Source organism: Dryobates pubescens, chromosome Z (assembly GCF_014839835.1).
Source record: "Dryobates pubescens isolate bDryPub1 chromosome Z, bDryPub1.pri, whole genome shotgun sequence".
In the NCBI taxonomy this organism is placed as follows: Eukaryota; Metazoa; Chordata; class Aves; order Piciformes; family Picidae; genus Dryobates; species Dryobates pubescens.
The window spans coordinates 46795335-46811556 of NC_071657.1; the positions used below are offsets into that span (position 1 = coordinate 46795335).

General features: G+C 38.9%; 1 protein-coding gene across 4 annotated transcripts in view; it reads right to left on the reverse strand.

Annotated features, from left to right (window-relative positions):
• The window catches only part of DENND4C (DENN domain containing 4C), a 64298-nt gene that overhangs the window by 11846 nt on the left and 36230 nt on the right, over nt 1–16222 (reverse strand). For 3 of the 4 annotated variants that reach the window (XM_054178993.1, XM_054178992.1, XM_054178995.1), the window contains exons 14-24: nt 15568–15603; nt 15185–15315; nt 14175–14307; nt 13510–13716; nt 12714–12842; nt 11846–11990; nt 9073–9198; nt 8106–8246; nt 5729–6876; nt 3969–4149; nt 143–252 (exon numbers count right to left, since the gene is read on the reverse strand). In XM_054178993.1, the coding sequence (XP_054034968.1) occupies nt 143–252; nt 3969–4149; nt 5729–6876; nt 8106–8246; nt 9073–9198; nt 11846–11990; nt 12714–12842; nt 13510–13716; nt 14175–14307; nt 15185–15315; nt 15568–15603 (2487 nt within the window). The remainder of the gene's footprint in view (nt 1–142; nt 253–3968; nt 4150–5728; nt 6877–8105; nt 8247–9072; nt 9199–11845; nt 11991–12713; nt 12843–13509; nt 13717–14174; nt 14308–15184; nt 15316–15567; nt 15604–16222) is intronic. The other variant, XM_054178994.1, reaches the window with a different exon arrangement.

Below are 16222 nucleotides of genomic sequence, written 5' to 3' on the forward strand. Positions count from 1 at the left end.
AAGCACCAAGCATCCTTGAAGCAGAAATACAGGGGGGAAAAAAGTTTTGAAAAATCTAACCACAATCCAATAACACAGGTAAATGATGCAGACAGTAATACTGAGTAATTGCATTTCTCATCTCTGGCTTTATTAATCTTACCTCCATTGCATAGTTCTGGAAAATGCTGGATAAGCTAGTATTATGTGAAGAGCTTTGCTCTGACTTCTCAGAATCTAGAACTTTCATACTTCTTGGGAATGAGAGTTCACCTGTACAGAAAGTTATTTGGGGTTTTAATTCAGGGAAAGAGTAATTCATCCATTCCCAAACAAAGTAATTTTGATCAAGACAAAAAAATTATACCACAAGATATGTGTAGGTCTGTATCTTCCCTGACATTAAAATTACAATACATATAAATAGAATTTTGTGATTAATATTTCAAAGTTATTTTTGCCTAACAATACATGACAGCTGGGTAAATAGATAAGCATCAGTGAATAAAATCTGGAAATACAAAGAAAGAATAAAGAATGGCAGAGAAGCGAGACTGCTCAACAAGGTAAGATTTCTGCACAGTTGTTCAAGATTCCTTGAATAATACATCCTTATGTAAACAGCAAAAAGAAGAATAGCACCAGGTGAGACCCAATACCAAATCTGCCATTACTGTGGTTAAGTTTTTCTTGGCTGACATGGCAGTAAACCAAATCATTTTAATTTGGAAAGGCTAGGTTTTATGATTACGTCCAGGACAGAGGGGAAAAGGAGTTGGAATAAATTTACCAAAAGGAAATGGTTGGAATCAGGTTTTAGGACGCAAAGTTGTCAGAACTACTTCTAAAAATCCCGGTAAAAGTTTCCCGTTCTATTAAAAAGAAAATAAAATTCCAGAACTAGAAGATACCTTTTCAAGATTTTGATAGACAGGGCCAGCTTATGTGTTGCAGTTTGAGCTGGGTGCCCCCCTGGTGTGTTCACTTCCTGTGACCAAAAGTCCAGCCCAGAGGGATGGACACAGGAAATTGTGTATTTCCTACCATAATTCTTTGCACCACTATAAGATCCAGTGCGGAGTCTAGCACTGTCTCTTTTCTTCCTCCTCTGCCAGCCGGTAACTGGGGGAGATGTCTCCTGGCCTTGGGCCTGGCTAGGCCCAAGGCCACGGGGGGATGGGCAGTCTCAGGCCTGGCCAGCTGAGACTAGCCCAGCAGAGGGAGGGGGATGAAGGAGCCCTGAGGGTCTCGGGTGTACCCTCAGGTGGGGATGGGATGCCTCTGGGTTTGCTTTGGGATCTCTCTTTGTCACTGCGCTTTGGGTTCTCTGTAACATTCACCGCTTTCTATTTAAACTTTCATCACTTTTGCAATCCGTTTGTCTGAGTGTTTTATTCCTGCCCGTGGTGGGGAGAGAGGGGGCTGCCTCAACCCAGCACATTCTTGGTAGCAGAGGATGGTTGTTGTGGGGAGGGGGTCTGCCTCTGAACCCACCACATTCTTGGCGAGCCAGCCAGGAGAGGAGTTTGTTATTGTGCATTCTGCAGATCGGATTGCAAAAGATAAGAGAGTTTAAATTTTGTTCTGGGCGTCGTTCTGGTTTTCTGGCAGTTGGGGCTCAAAGTGGTGTTGTTGTTGGGGCGATTGTGTGAGTTCTCGTGGATTGCCGGGGGATACTTGGTGCATGGCCGGTGGCACGGAGCCCCTCCTGCTATTTCAAGCAGGGGTGGCTCTTAACCATCGGAACTGGGGCATCGCTTAAGAATGCGGGACCTGCCCCTCCTCCACCTTTACTCTCTGCGGAGCGGCAGAAGCGGCGGCGGGGCCAGCCCTGTTCTCAAGAATGTGCTGGGTTGAGGCAGCCCCCTCTCTCCCCACCACGGGCAGGAATAAAACACTCAGACAAACGGATTGCAAAAGTGATGAAAGTTTAAATAGAAAGCGGTGAATGTTACAGAGAACCCAAAGCGCAGTGACAAAGAGAGATCCCAAAGCAAACCCAGAGGCATCCCATCCCCACCTGAGGGTACACCCGAGACCCTCAGGGCTCCTTCTTCCTCCTCCCTCTGCTGGGCTAGTCTCAGCTGGCCAGGCCTGAGACTGCCCATCCCCCCGTGGCCTTGGGCCTAGCCAGGCCCAAGGCCAGGAGACATCTCCCCCAGTTACCGGCTGGCGGAGGAGGAAGAAAAGAGACAGTGCTAGACTCCGCACTGGATCTTATAGTGGTGCAAAGAATTATGGTAGGAAATACACAATTTCCTGTGTCCATCCCTCTGGGCTGGACTTTTGGTCACAGGAAGTGAACACACCAGGGGGGGCACCCAGCTCAAACTGCAACATGATGTCCCATACACAAGATAGTTCATCATCTCTCGATGCAGATGAATTTACAGTAAGTAATGCAAAGAGGACTAAGCCAAACATCCAGATGGGTTCAACAAGCTATCTTTAGATTTAGAACTGAGGGGGAAGGTAATTTGGCAACACACATATTCATAAACTATTTACCTTCAAAACTTCAAATCAAATAGGCATCCAATACATCATATTCCATATTAAATATGATGCATTTTGTGAGTGTGTTGCTTTGGTTCTTTAGGGGTCTTGGGAGTGTGGGGTTGTATTTGCTTGTTTTCAAGTTTTTTTTCCTTTATTTGCTTTGCCTCTCGAAACTCTGCCTCTGTAAGTTATGCAACTATTTACAGTTCTTGAACACTGCTCTGCTTTTCTGTATTAAATAAAGAACTTTCTTTATATTATTGCTTTACATGAATGAAGAGCTCCTGACTATTAACTAATTCGGCATCTTCCTATCACACTGTGGGATAACTGCCTATTTTTGCAGCGGGAAAGGAATGCAAGCTGATTCAGTATGCTTTGGGATGAAGGTAATTTACAATCAGTAGGTTTTTGTGTTAAAAAAAAGTTCCACAAAGCTTGCACAACAAAGAGCTGAAGGAGGGTATCTTACACAGATAAGAGAGCTCTGTTTTGGCTAAACCAAATGAAACAGGACAAAAAAACACATAAACACCTAACTTAAAAACAGAATTTGAGAGTCAGTGTGCCTGCACAAACCCCTTTGCCTAATTAACTGCAATTTCAATATTGAAGTTGACAATTTTCAATATGCTAACCAGCAGAATTGAGTACATGCTAAATATATATATATATATATAACACTATGTTACTCAACTCTCCTCCTAAATCATGCTAAACATCACCTCAATGGCAGAGACAGCCTGAGCTAGTGTAGAAGACGCATGAGATGACTAATCCCTGGGGTGGGAGGCAGCAGCTGCAACAGCTGTGTGCAGTAGCACCCACAACAGCATGATCAAGGACAGTCAACTGGCTGTGCTCCTTTTCCTTCACCCAAGACAGGGACACCTGCTGAGAACTGCACCTTCAATACATGGCTTAACTTCTTGTTTTATATTGGAGCTACTGCAAAGGTCTGTGCCTCCGACTGTGTCCGATATTACCTGGGGTTCATTGACCAGAGATCATCTTGCACTCAGTGAATTTATCACCAGCAGTCCCAAATTTGTTGTATCTGTCACTTTATTAAAGTAAACCATTGAATTGCTTTAAATTTCTGACCTTGTGTCAGAGCAAGTCCTTATGGGACACTTGAAATAGAGGCTAACATTAATCCTACCGAATAATTCCAAAAAGAGTCCTGGCAGACTCTCAGTCCTGAGACTGGCAGACATTGGAATCTTACCCATAACGTGGCAGACAGAGAGGATTTTGTATCAACTTTTGTATTTTGCATCAACTTTTTATACATCCAAAGAGAAGTATTAGCTATTTACTACTGCAAGAGAAGCATGAATTTGCTTGTATTTATCTCAAGGGCTTGAAAAAATTTCAGATTACTATTATCTTCCATTGTTAGGGATAATTTCACATGTAATAGTTTTCCCTGTTTGTTATGTTGTATTATAAAGCAGTTATGAGAGGGAAACAAGCAAACAAAATCTCACCTGCACTGTAGGGCTGCCTTCCTGCATCTCCACTGCTACTGCTACTGACCAGACTAGTAGTGCTTTCTGCAAGCTCATTTGTAATGAGCCCTGAGACTCCAGTTCTGGCTGACAGATTATCTCCTATAATATTTTCTTCAAAACCAGCAGGGAAGTTAAAGTCTGGTCGACTGCTTTCTTCCTTTAATACAAGAAGAAGAAAAATAGCACCTTTAGTACATCCAGATCCATTACTTGACTTCCATCTTTACCCTGATAATTTAAAAAGAAGATCAAGATGAAATTCTGCTGTAAAAAACTTACTGGATGTAAGACATGTCTATGAAATCCCAAAAAATAGTAGACAAACCTGGAGGACATTGGGAAAAAAAGGCTTTAGCAGTGAAAATACTTAGCTGAGAATCAAACTGAGTGACAAAGCAGCAGGGATATAAACTTCATTACAGAAGAAACAGGAAAAATGATGTAGAAATTGTGATTTGGCAGATATTATACAAAATAAAGGAATTATCAGAAAAAATGTTCAAGTTGTATTTTCAGAATGAAACACACCAGCTGAAATGATGCAGCACACTCAGCAGGACACAGGATGTGACGAAGAACAGTAACTAGGATATTAAAAAGGGCGTTGCAGAGGTAAGGGAAGAGACTGAAAAGATCCTTGAAGGAAATGCAAGTAAGTCACATTAAAGGGGTTTAATGTACCACTCTAAATGAAATTGTACAAAATAGGTCAGTATAATAGAAAGACACACAGGAAAACACAGGTCATCATTTAAAAAAACACTCAGGAAAGAAAGCAAAGCAGTGCACTTTCACTGTTATAGGCACAATCTGGTTAAAAAAGCAGCAACAACAAAACCAAAACCAAACAACCCAAACAAACAAACAGAAACTTTTTTCCTGTTTAGTAGAAAGCAGCTTATTAGCAAAATCACATAACTTTGTTTCACACAGAAATAAAGCCCAGCAGCTATTTTCCCCTTTCCCACCTTTAATGGAGTTTGGGTAAAGTAGGGAGAATTTGAAAAAGGAAACCAGGAGTTATCTGCTATGTGCCTGGAGAGGGGAGACAAAAGATCCTTAAAGCCATTTAAAGCCAAATGTCAGATCTAAGGGCTAACTGGATCACACAGAGGCCTTTCTAAGAGAGAAAACTCTGGAGGCAGCATATGTGGAAGGAAGTTGTAATGTTTATTCCTCCACTTCCTCCTTCATTCGCATCATTATACTTTGACAAGTTTTACTCTAAAACAGCCTTTGTTAAGTGTGCTCACAAAAGAGCCATTAACATTTAGTTTACACATTCCTGACGACTGAGTTTACTAGATCTTTGGCTGTTTTTCAATTGTTTCAACTGCAATCCTCAGCAACCTGACTTCTTAGGCTTGTTATTTGTTTTCAGAACCTTTTCTTAATTTTTAAAAATAAGGCAGGTAATATAATACCATTTAAGAAGACATCATTTTTTTCTCACTAGGGGTTCATGGTCCAGTTTCTTTAAAGGTAGATAAATGAATGGATTGTTGAGAACAAAAAGTTTAGGTTTACTGTATTAAGCCCATTTAATTTGCTTTTGTCTGAGAAGTGTTTTTTTTAATGACAAAAGGAAACTCCACCATAGAAAAAAATTCAATTTTTGTTAGCTAATAAAAATCAATACTTAATAAAACCCCCCACACTGTGAACCAGCCTTCTGGACACACAAGTTACTCCTCTAACTTTGTCCCCCAGAATTTTTCATACTGAAAAATACTTGCCTCATCATCTGAGTAATTATACGCTGAAGCTACAACTCCCCACATCTTACTGGCCACACTGGCAGCCTGCTTCATGCCTGATTTCAAAACATCCATTTTCGGTCCAGACAGTATATTGTCTAATTTCAGACTGGATAAAGTTGTTACAACAGATCCTAACGAGCCATGTGGAGAAGAACGGCCCAGTCCTGTCAAAGATGAAGACCGCTCCTTTTGAACTCGGGGATGGATTTGTTGCTTGGGTCGCCCAGTGAATGTTTTGGATCTGGAGACTGCAGGACTTCTCCGATTTTCAGAAGACTTGGGAGATGGCAGGACAGGATCCAAAGGTAGACTGGACCTCCTCTCTTGGGAGTGACCAAGCGTACCAGAGGCTTCTGCTTCCCTATCTGGCTTGTGAAGTTCCATGCTGGGAAACTTACTAACCAATGGGTTCTTCAGATTCATATAGCTCTCTATTTCATCTGCCAAATTACGTGCTGCAACTGGCGACATCAACTTTTCCTCCGGTTCTGGATGCCTTGGTTGCATACTGTCAGTAGCCAGCAAAGATAAAGGGTCCAAGCCTACTTCAACATCTTCTCTTTCAATAGGCTTAGCTACTCCAAAAAAGCTATTCCTTTTGGTAGTTGCATCTTTGGATTCGGGTTTCTGGGTTTTTGACTCAGCTGACTGTTCGAGACTCATATCTTCCACTGTGGTCAAGTTTTCATCTCTTCCATTCTCAAGATACTCCTGCCCCTCCCCAGGTTCTTCCAGCGCTGGTGAGGACCCATGCTCCAATTCCCAATCATTCTCAGCCACACAACTCCAAGTGCCACTAGTGCCAGAAACCTGCTTGTCAACAATGCTTTCAAAGCTGTGGGATTTATTCATATGACAGGGTGGACTTTTGGCCCCAGATAAAGCTGCTGTAAGGATCTTGGCATCTGCTCCCATCATTATTGCTACTTCTTTAGAATGCAAGTCCAAGCTGCCTTTTTTCAACAGCATTCCTGTTCTGCTTTCACTGCTGAAACTGCAGCTTCTTTCTGAAAACAGTTTCTGCCTCTTCTGTCCTTTTTCACTTGTTTTCTTAGGAGAAACATCACCAAAGACTACATCTTCAGCTGCATCCTGAGTTATGAACAGTGGGCTACAACCAGTTTCTAAAAAAGAAAAGGCATTAATATGGGATCCATTGCCACCAAAAGTGTTTTATCTCCTGAAATCATGTGAAATATCTTTTATCTCCTCACCAGTGAGAACATCTGGAGCACCACAATCTCACGTTATCCATTAAGAAATTATACTAGTACTAACAGGTTACTTTACTGGCTGCAATGGCATTTTGCAAACCAAAAGTCACGTACTCTGGCTCCTTGAAGTCAAAGCCTTTTTTCATCATGTACCTCCTTTCCTGTGCCAATACCCAGCATCAAGCATGAACTAAAGGAAAGGACAATTGTAAAGATTGCTCTTCCTTTTCTTTTTTTCACCGTGCTGCATTCACTGATCTATATATCAAACACCATAGCTCATGCTGGCTCTGAAAAAATCCTATCAGGTCTGTCTGTGTAACACAGAGACATTATTTTATGAAACACCTATATTTAGAAAAAGTTAATTAAATTTAGCATGCAGAAGATATAAACTAATCTTATAAATACCTTCATTTCCTTGTGTAGAAAGGTGTGTTAGCTAGGAAAAGACCGCCTTAAGAATGGAAATTCTACTACATTAGAATCCCAACAGAGGACTCAATATACCATATCCTCTGTTGAAGGATGTTATGGAGTCTCACCTCAATGCTGCTTTTTGACTAGACACAGCTCTCATACTTGTCAGAAAGGTACTAGGCAGCTTCTTGCCTGAGCCTCAACTCTTTGCCCTCAAACTACATTGAAGCTGGACTACATTGCCTCAGTCAAAGACAGGCACAAAGGTAGAAAAGACAAATGAGTCCAAAGATTTGGCTTTTTTATATCCGTAACTCTTCTTCATCATAAAGCTTCAGATATGTAAATAAATTTTGTATGGCACAAGACAACATGGATTGCTCCAGATTACAAACTGGCAACCTAAGCCACAGGACTAAAAAGACTTGTCCAAGGTCAGCAAGGTTTAGGTGAGAAAAACAAATCAAGAGTAGAGAAAAACAATTCTCTCGGTTTTTTAGTACATTAGTGGAACACACTCAGTGTAGGACCAGGAAATCTTTATTTCAATCTACTCAACATTGATTCTCAACCTCAGAACCCACAGGTTCCTTCTAAATCATCTGCAAAGGATAAGGGCGGAAAGCAAATGTTGGGCATACAAACATTCATGGCATACAAAAAGATTGCATAACTCTATAGCACAAGAAGATCAGGACTTTAGCAAGCCAGCGACTCACCACCACTGCTCTTCCTTCCACTGGTATCAAAAATTCCAGATGGAACTTTCACAATACTGTTACCCCAAGGAGGCGGGTCTGTTGGACTATGAGTTTCTGTACTCAGCTGTTGCTTTTCAACAGATTTTTCAGTACAAACCTCTGCAAGAAAGAGAAAATGTACTTTAGCTGACTTTAAAAAATAATTTTGTTTGCACTGTCACTGAAAATACAAACTCAAACACTGCCTCCTTATGCAATCACGAACTAAAGAGCCAGGTCTGTTTGGTACTCAGCATTTTTTGGGAACGATACTCAAGAGAAATGACAACAGAAAGTATTATGCAGACAGTGCTTAGCTCTTCACAAGGCTAGAGCATGTGCCAATTTCTTCTCTTGGTATTTCTTCAACTAATCAAAGCAGAGTAGAAACAACATTTGTAAGATTTTCATGCAGAGTTATTTGTGTAATGACAGTTTCAGAAGTTCAAATTTATATTAAGAATCTAGTAAAACAGATATGAAACAGATTGGACAATGCAAAAGACAAAATACAGAAAAACTAAGGGAAAAGTCTGGACAAATGACAGGAAACAACCATTTTTTCTGCTGCTGGGAGGGTTTGCAGGAAAACAGGTCAACTGGTACAGTTTTTTAGGTCAACTGGTACAGTTTAAAAAACGGTCAAATTTTCAAGTATACAAATGAGAGAAAAGGAATTCAAAATATTGTGTGTCCTAACAGTTGTGCAGTTTGTCTATCTATACATAGTTAGTCTAATAAAAGGCTACTTCTTGTAGCTTATGTGTACTATATTTGTATGTATTCCACTACTCTTGTCTGGGGCACAGAAGTAATCCACCAAATTTCATACAGTCGTATTTTAACCTGGGCGACGTAAGAATTCAATACCTTAAGTATTTGTGGTAGTCTAATGCATGAGGCAGACAATGCAAAGTGTTTATTGAGGTCAAAATGAATACTTAACCTCTTATTAGCTCTTCAGCTTTAGAAGTAATATCTTTCTCTACTTGTGTTTCAGTTGTGTGAAGATTATCCCCATAATCTCTCAAAAGTTCATCCTTTGATCCATAACCCTGGTCTGACTGACCACCTGTTTGAAGAAATACAAACACATTCCTCAGATCTGTTTTTCCTTCCTGCATTTGTTTTTCAGTAAGATAATAAAAGATCTGAAAATTTGTTTCATACTTCGTTTCTCCAGAAAAAAGTCATAGTAAGATCACCAAAATGCCAAATCTGTGCACAGATCTGCTTGGTAGTGGTGACAGCTGAGGCTATATAATCCAAAATTACGAGTCTAAATAATACATTAAATACAAGCCATTCCCCAAAGAAAATTGTAATGACTGAATACTTTTAACACAATGTTATATCCTTTCATTCTTTTCCCCTTCTCATTAGCATGAAATATTTCACTGCTAAGCAAGCTAAATTCTCAAATTCATCTGCAAAAGAAATTTCGACAAGCACACAACAGTAACTGAGTAAGCTTCTAACAATGCATACACTCCTGAAAAGAACTGCACCACAAATCATGTCGCATCTCTGTGCCATAGTGCAAAGTATAAAATATAATAGGAAAAAAAGAAAAATATCTAGATGTTTTTTAAGCATCTGCTCCTCCATAATACCCATTTAACTTGACAGCTGCACTTCATTCTTAAACAAGCCTGCCATAGGACAGAATTCAGAAAGACACCCTGATATTTTTATCTGAAGTGCTGCTGCACATGTAAAAGTACAAAAATAGTGTATGGGACGTATCCCATAGTAATATGTTAAACAGGATTATCAATATACCTTAGGGTACCTATTAGAATACATGACAGTAATTAAAAAGATCAAAGTGTAATTTACTGAGTATTAAAAGTATCAGGAAGCTCCACAGAACCTGAGTGACAGACAATTTATCTACAATACATATTATGGCTGTTTCTTATACTCACAAAGAGCTAACATGTTAAAAAAAAATTATTAAATTTAAAAGTTTGAGCACCTATCAGTTACTACATTAAAAACCTTTTATATAGGAAAGTTCTGACAGTCTTTGATCCTTATTTTCCTCTAACACCATTTCAATAATGTTAGTATCCCTGCTGTGCACAACTGAAAACACCCTATTGATAAACGGGTGAATTACCTGCAGAAGTAATATTCAAGGGCAGAAATAATGCACACGTGCATCCAAGGCTTCACACCATGTAAGTCTGCACCCCACACCGTGATAGCCAAGGACAAATGCAGCACTCAAGAGACAGCAAAGAGCAAAAAGCAGAGCAACAAAGAGCAGAGAGAAGGGAAGTTCAGTATTCTAGGCAGGCATATCAGATGAAGCACAGGAATCAGACTCAAAGTTCTCTTTACAGAAGGACTCAAGATATTAAAAACATGAAGAATGTGCAAGAACTGTTTGTACATTAAGTTTTGAAGTACACACAAAAAGGAAGTTTAGTTGCGACTGCACAGGTGGGATGTAATCAATACTACAAAGAAACATGAATTTTGTCCTACCATCTCAAGTGATTAACTTCCTGTGCACTCTCTTTACTCCAGTTTGTCTGGAAAAGCACACACCACATTTAAGGCAGAGTTTTTCTTCAGCTTAACACCTTTCTTCCCATTTCTAGGGTGTTTTCCATAAAGCATGTATGACAAGGTTGAGATAGTTGCTGTATTTATTTCCAAGTTAGGCAATTACTATTAGGAAGCTTGCATATGGCCTTTAAAAGCATAGCTTACTATTACCAAAGATAATATGCTAATTCCAGGAATGCTCATTAGACCTCTCTGGATTATCACTAAGGAACAACATTTTAAAGTGTTAGCTTCTTATCACCTCACCAACTTTTACTCCTTTAATACAGATAAAGGTTTGGCACATACACAGAGGTTTTACACATATAGACTGTAATTTCTATGAATAAATGACAATAAGCAAAAATTGAATAGACTCCTGTCAGAGCCTTCATACTTTTTTCTGAAGAGTAGTACAAAAAGAAAGATTCATGAGACTACAGCAAGACATTTATTTCAACATAACAGCATTTCTGCTATGGTTCACTCTAAACTAAAGAAGCATGATCTGGTAAAGAAGCAGTACTTGACAACAGTTCATTTCTTTTTCATTACAGATCTTCACTCCACATTTTGTTCTCTACAGCCTCAAGAGGAAAAGGTGGTCATTGTGGAGGGAAAAATCAACAGAAGACCAGAAAATGTAGCTTTTGGGAGTACTGTTGGTAGTGAAACCCAGCATAGTCTAGTACCTGTGCTAGAGTGATTATCAATGGAATCAAGCCTGACTAAGTCACTGACGAAGAGAGTGTGCTCCCCACTGTTAGCATCATTAGAACTATCCACGCTACCATGGCTCACCATGTCCCCATCACTTCCACCTGTGGTACTCCGCAGAGCTAAAGACATGAACGAGAGCAGGTTAGTAAGAGAGGATTTAAATTTTCAGGTTTTTAAACAAATCTAACCTCATCAGGTAACAGTAAATACTTACACTTGCACATACAAAATAAGAACATGAAATTCTACCAACAGAATTCAGACAGTTCTTCAGTGTGAGAAAGATGTGTAAGACTGCTTCAAGCATCACGTTGGCAATTACCAATTTTTACACACTTAAGGATTTTCCACTTGTAAAAGCTACAATGATAGCTGCAGTCCATCAGAAAGCACATCATGCTCTTGTTCAGCAGAAATAAATCCATCTCAATTAATTTTATTACCTGGTATCACAGGTACTTGTGGGCTCTGTGTTGACTTCTTTAAGTACTGTCTAAATTGTGCTGTGCCACGAACTACATTCCGTACCTTTGTCCACAGGAATATGCCACTACGGTTACTGCTAGGCCAAGGAGACTCTAAAACTGCCTACAGAAAAAGACATTGCAAAAACAAAAGCAGTAATAAAAGTTATGCTTAGATACAGAGTACAGTGAGAAGCTTGTATTTCCATACTCATAAAGGTATTTCCTGCCACCCATGTGAAAGAGGACAAATACCTGAGTTTTTATGAGCTGTTCCCTTTTATCCCACAGCTCTGGATACAATAGCTGAGTAACAACAAACAAAAGATCAAGATTTCCTTAAGTAAGGTGGGGCTTGTTACTTATACACTTTGGTAGCTACCAAAGACCATAGTAGCATCTTCTTTGCTGTCAATTTACACAGTTTACTAAGAAATTTAATCAGCGTATTACAGGAATTTGGAAGCCAGGAAAAGAGGGGGAGGATGCTTCAGCTAGCTTAATTCCAATCTTTATCCATCCTGGATCCTGCTACCTGAAGAATACACTCAGAAACAGGTGAGTTTGACAGGTTCTAAAAATTGGAAACGGAAGCACTTAAAAGTGTATTTCAGCATAATTTTTGGTGTGGTCAAACAGTGCTGGAATGTAAACTTAACAGTGCAAACCCATGCAGTTTAGATCCACTGAACAAAATGCACATCCAAAATTTTTGCTTGCCCAACAAAATTAGCAAATCTAAGTGAAGAGCTGTAAGAAACAGTCTTTAAAACATGCTACAGGACAAGGAGAAGGACAAAAGCAATAGAGGCATTGGTCCACCATCCCTCATCAAGACTTCTCTTACCTTATTGTAATAGCCATAGGTGATGGCATTAGGCTGTATTCCAGCATTTTTCATTTCAAAGAGGACTCTCACAGCCTGAACAGGCTGACCCCACAAGCCACAGAGCTGCATCACAACTCTGTAGCAGACCTGACAAGATACGGAAATGCATAAATGTACTGATGACTGGGGTTTTGAGACAGCTTACACTCTTCCCTGATAGTTTTTTAACTTTTACATACAAAAAAGGGAGAGCTATGTTAAAGTGGCTACTCAGTACATAACACTTAAAAGCCAGAAGAGGGAGCAAAAATCAAACAGGAAATCCTACAAGTTGAAATAACATCTGCCATCACATTGTTGAGAATGGTCTATTATTTTTCCATTTGGATCTTTGCAAAATAAAGGAGGGAAGGAAATGCCCATGTGAAAACCAGGTAATGTGCTGTTGTGTAGCTGTGGACATAACTGAAGAATAGCATGCTGTGCATAAACTCATTACCCCTTCAGTTCAGTGAGGCTGCAAAGCATTAATTCAAAGTGCACTTGAAAAATAGGGATATTCAAGAACTTCCTTCTTCAAGAAGTTCAGGAAAAGACTAGTAACAATCAACTTGGAGTATTTGACCCAGCTGACACTCCACTGGTGGTGAAATAGAAAACTAATTTCTTGTGACCTAGTTAAGCAGATTTGAGATCATTTCAAGGCAACTTTAAAACAGATCTAACTGTACGTATGGTAGCCGAAAAGCACCCTTTATGTGAATCTTGTCTTCTACTCTAAGTTTATGGCAACAAGTTTTTCATTTGCACTTGCCTCATCTAGTGGTTCCACATCGGTTTTCCTCATTTTAATTAGAACATTGTATGCCTGCTGCAGTGCTTTAACCTTGGGATGTGCAACTCTGATGTAGGCTGGCAGACAAATAAACCATAGGCTATAACTATGACTGAAGAGACACTTAGCCCATTGTGGGGGGCTTACATAATACTTCTTGGCTAATTTATGGGCAGTTTTTATCTCCTGCAAAGGTAAAACAAAAGAAAACAAACAAAAAGAATCAACAGATAAAAGATTTAAACTACTCAATATAGAAGCCATTACTTATTCAGATACCGGCTTCTTAAAAGTAAAGATTTAATAACAGTGAACAAACATTCAATTCAATTTCCCTTCTTACTACTGTTTTATTAATGCTCTCCTGCAAGCAAAAACTAGCATCAGAAATAATCCCCTTTTGCTCCTTCCCCATTGAAGCATTAATTTAAATTTCATTTTCTCCTACAATCTAAAGCTCTAAAATGGGTTCAACAAACTGCAACCTCAGATACAAATTTATTTGTGGCCCTCTATGTCTTTCTTTTTCAAGCACTGATTCTGAACAGTTACAGACATAACCTCTATCAATACTAAATTACAGTATAGATTTTACCCCAAAATGTCCAGTGTTTACACAGTGATTACAGTAAGACTCCTCTGACCTGTTTTGTCCTCTTTGCCATGAGTGCTGGACTATTTGAAATACTGCTTCCAGCTGGATGTCTGCTGAAGGAGAGCTTGAGTTCCTCTGGTCTGTCAAAGAGTTTCAAATCTAGACGTGGAAAGTTTTTATAGCTATATGTATGATTTAAAAAATAATAGGGAAAAAAGGAAAAGAAAAGAAAAGAAAAAGAAAAGCTTTTCACATATCTGCCCATAGCAGGAAAGCTGTACAAAGACAACGTGTACCAGTAGAACTGACAAGCAGGAGAACAAAGAACTTGGGTATTAAAAAAAGAATGAAAGAAAAAAAACCAAAGAATCAAGATCCTTTTAGTCTTCTTCACAAATATATCATGTGCCTTGGACATCATTATTTCCACAGATAATGGAAACCAGTATCAGATTGCCATCCATATCATCAAGATCAGGGCAGCAGAGATGATGATTAACAAGGACAACAGTTGGAAACTGAGCCTTTGTGACCTCCAACAGAGCCAGGAAGAAAAAAAACAAAACATACCCAGGGTATTTGAAACTCCACACTTCCTGACCAGGGCTGAAAAACACCGAACAAAAGGAGTCTAGAAAGTGTAGTGGGTGTCTTGCTCTTTTGGTTCATCAGCTGCACAGCAGCAGTACTGCATAGATCCATTACCCACCCCCTGTTATCCCCACTGTGAAACAAACTGCACTGCAGTTGCTACAAAATAGGCGCAAATGGTTCAAACAGGAACAAAACATGTTGAATAAAGAAATATTACTATAAAGTTCTCAAGAAGCTATTGCAAAATTAAAACCCAAATCCACACACCTTCAAACATAAACACACACACAAAACAGTGACTTCTAGAGTTTCAGAAACTTACCAGAATCCAGGCAGTTTGTATCTTTTTAAAGATTTTTTTTCCGAGCATTTTATTAAGGCAAGTCTTGCACCAAGACAGAATGTCTGCTCTGAGTAATGTCATAAGCATTCTAGTTTTACTGCATGTGGCTATTTAACTTGTACCTGTATTTTGGCATTCGGTCCTGACCAACATCAGCAGGAGGTTCTGGTGGCATTATGAACACTGTGTGTTCACTTTTTTGTGACTCATCAAGTTCAATCAATCGTGCTTCTTCAACAGAATCTACATCAACCTGAAAACAGAGTTTGTACTCTTAAGAACAGTTTGGCTTTGGGATAAAATATCCCTTTAAACATTAATTATTATATATAAAAAATTATTTAATTTCTATTGTTATATATATATTCACACACACACATATATATATTAAAAAATACATAAAATTTGTATTTGTTCTAATTACTCAAATATTAAGTTCACAGTATTATCTTTCTGGTTTTACATCATGATCAGATATCCCTAAACATTTTGAAGGATAAAATACCTTCTCTCCTTTTTCTGCTCCTTTATCTGGAAAGAGCTGGGGGAGAAAAAAAAAATATTATAGCTTCCTCTCAACTCAAAAAAAACCTCCTAAGTGACTGTATTAAAGTTCTGCCACTTACTGAAATGTTAAATAAGAAACATTAAATTTTCATAATACTGAAGAAGCTGAAAGAAAATGCAGTAGTTATGTAGTACGCTTTCAATCTTTTGACATTATCTACTATAAACAAAATCCTACATCTATCAAAGTGCTTTAATTCCGCTTCATTGAAAAAAACCAAACCTGCTGTTTTTAAGATGTTTTCGGTATGACATTTAAAAGTATGCAACACATGAAACACTTGCAACAGTATCAAATAAAGTGCAGTATTAATCAAAGTATACTCTGGATGCACAATTTTATGTTTTAAATTTAAATTCTGTGGAAAAAAAGAGCAACAATGCAGATGGCCATTAGTAGATAAATCATCATTAGAGGGAGGGTAAGTAACATGCAAAGGGAAGTCTTGGAATGGCACTGTCTAACGTGTCAGCTACTGGTATTTCTCACATTATCTTACAGGTTCACATCCTACAGGGCTTTAACAAAAGTTTCCTGCATCAACACATACAATTTCAACCATGCAAGAAGATCAAGGAAGAAAATGACTCAA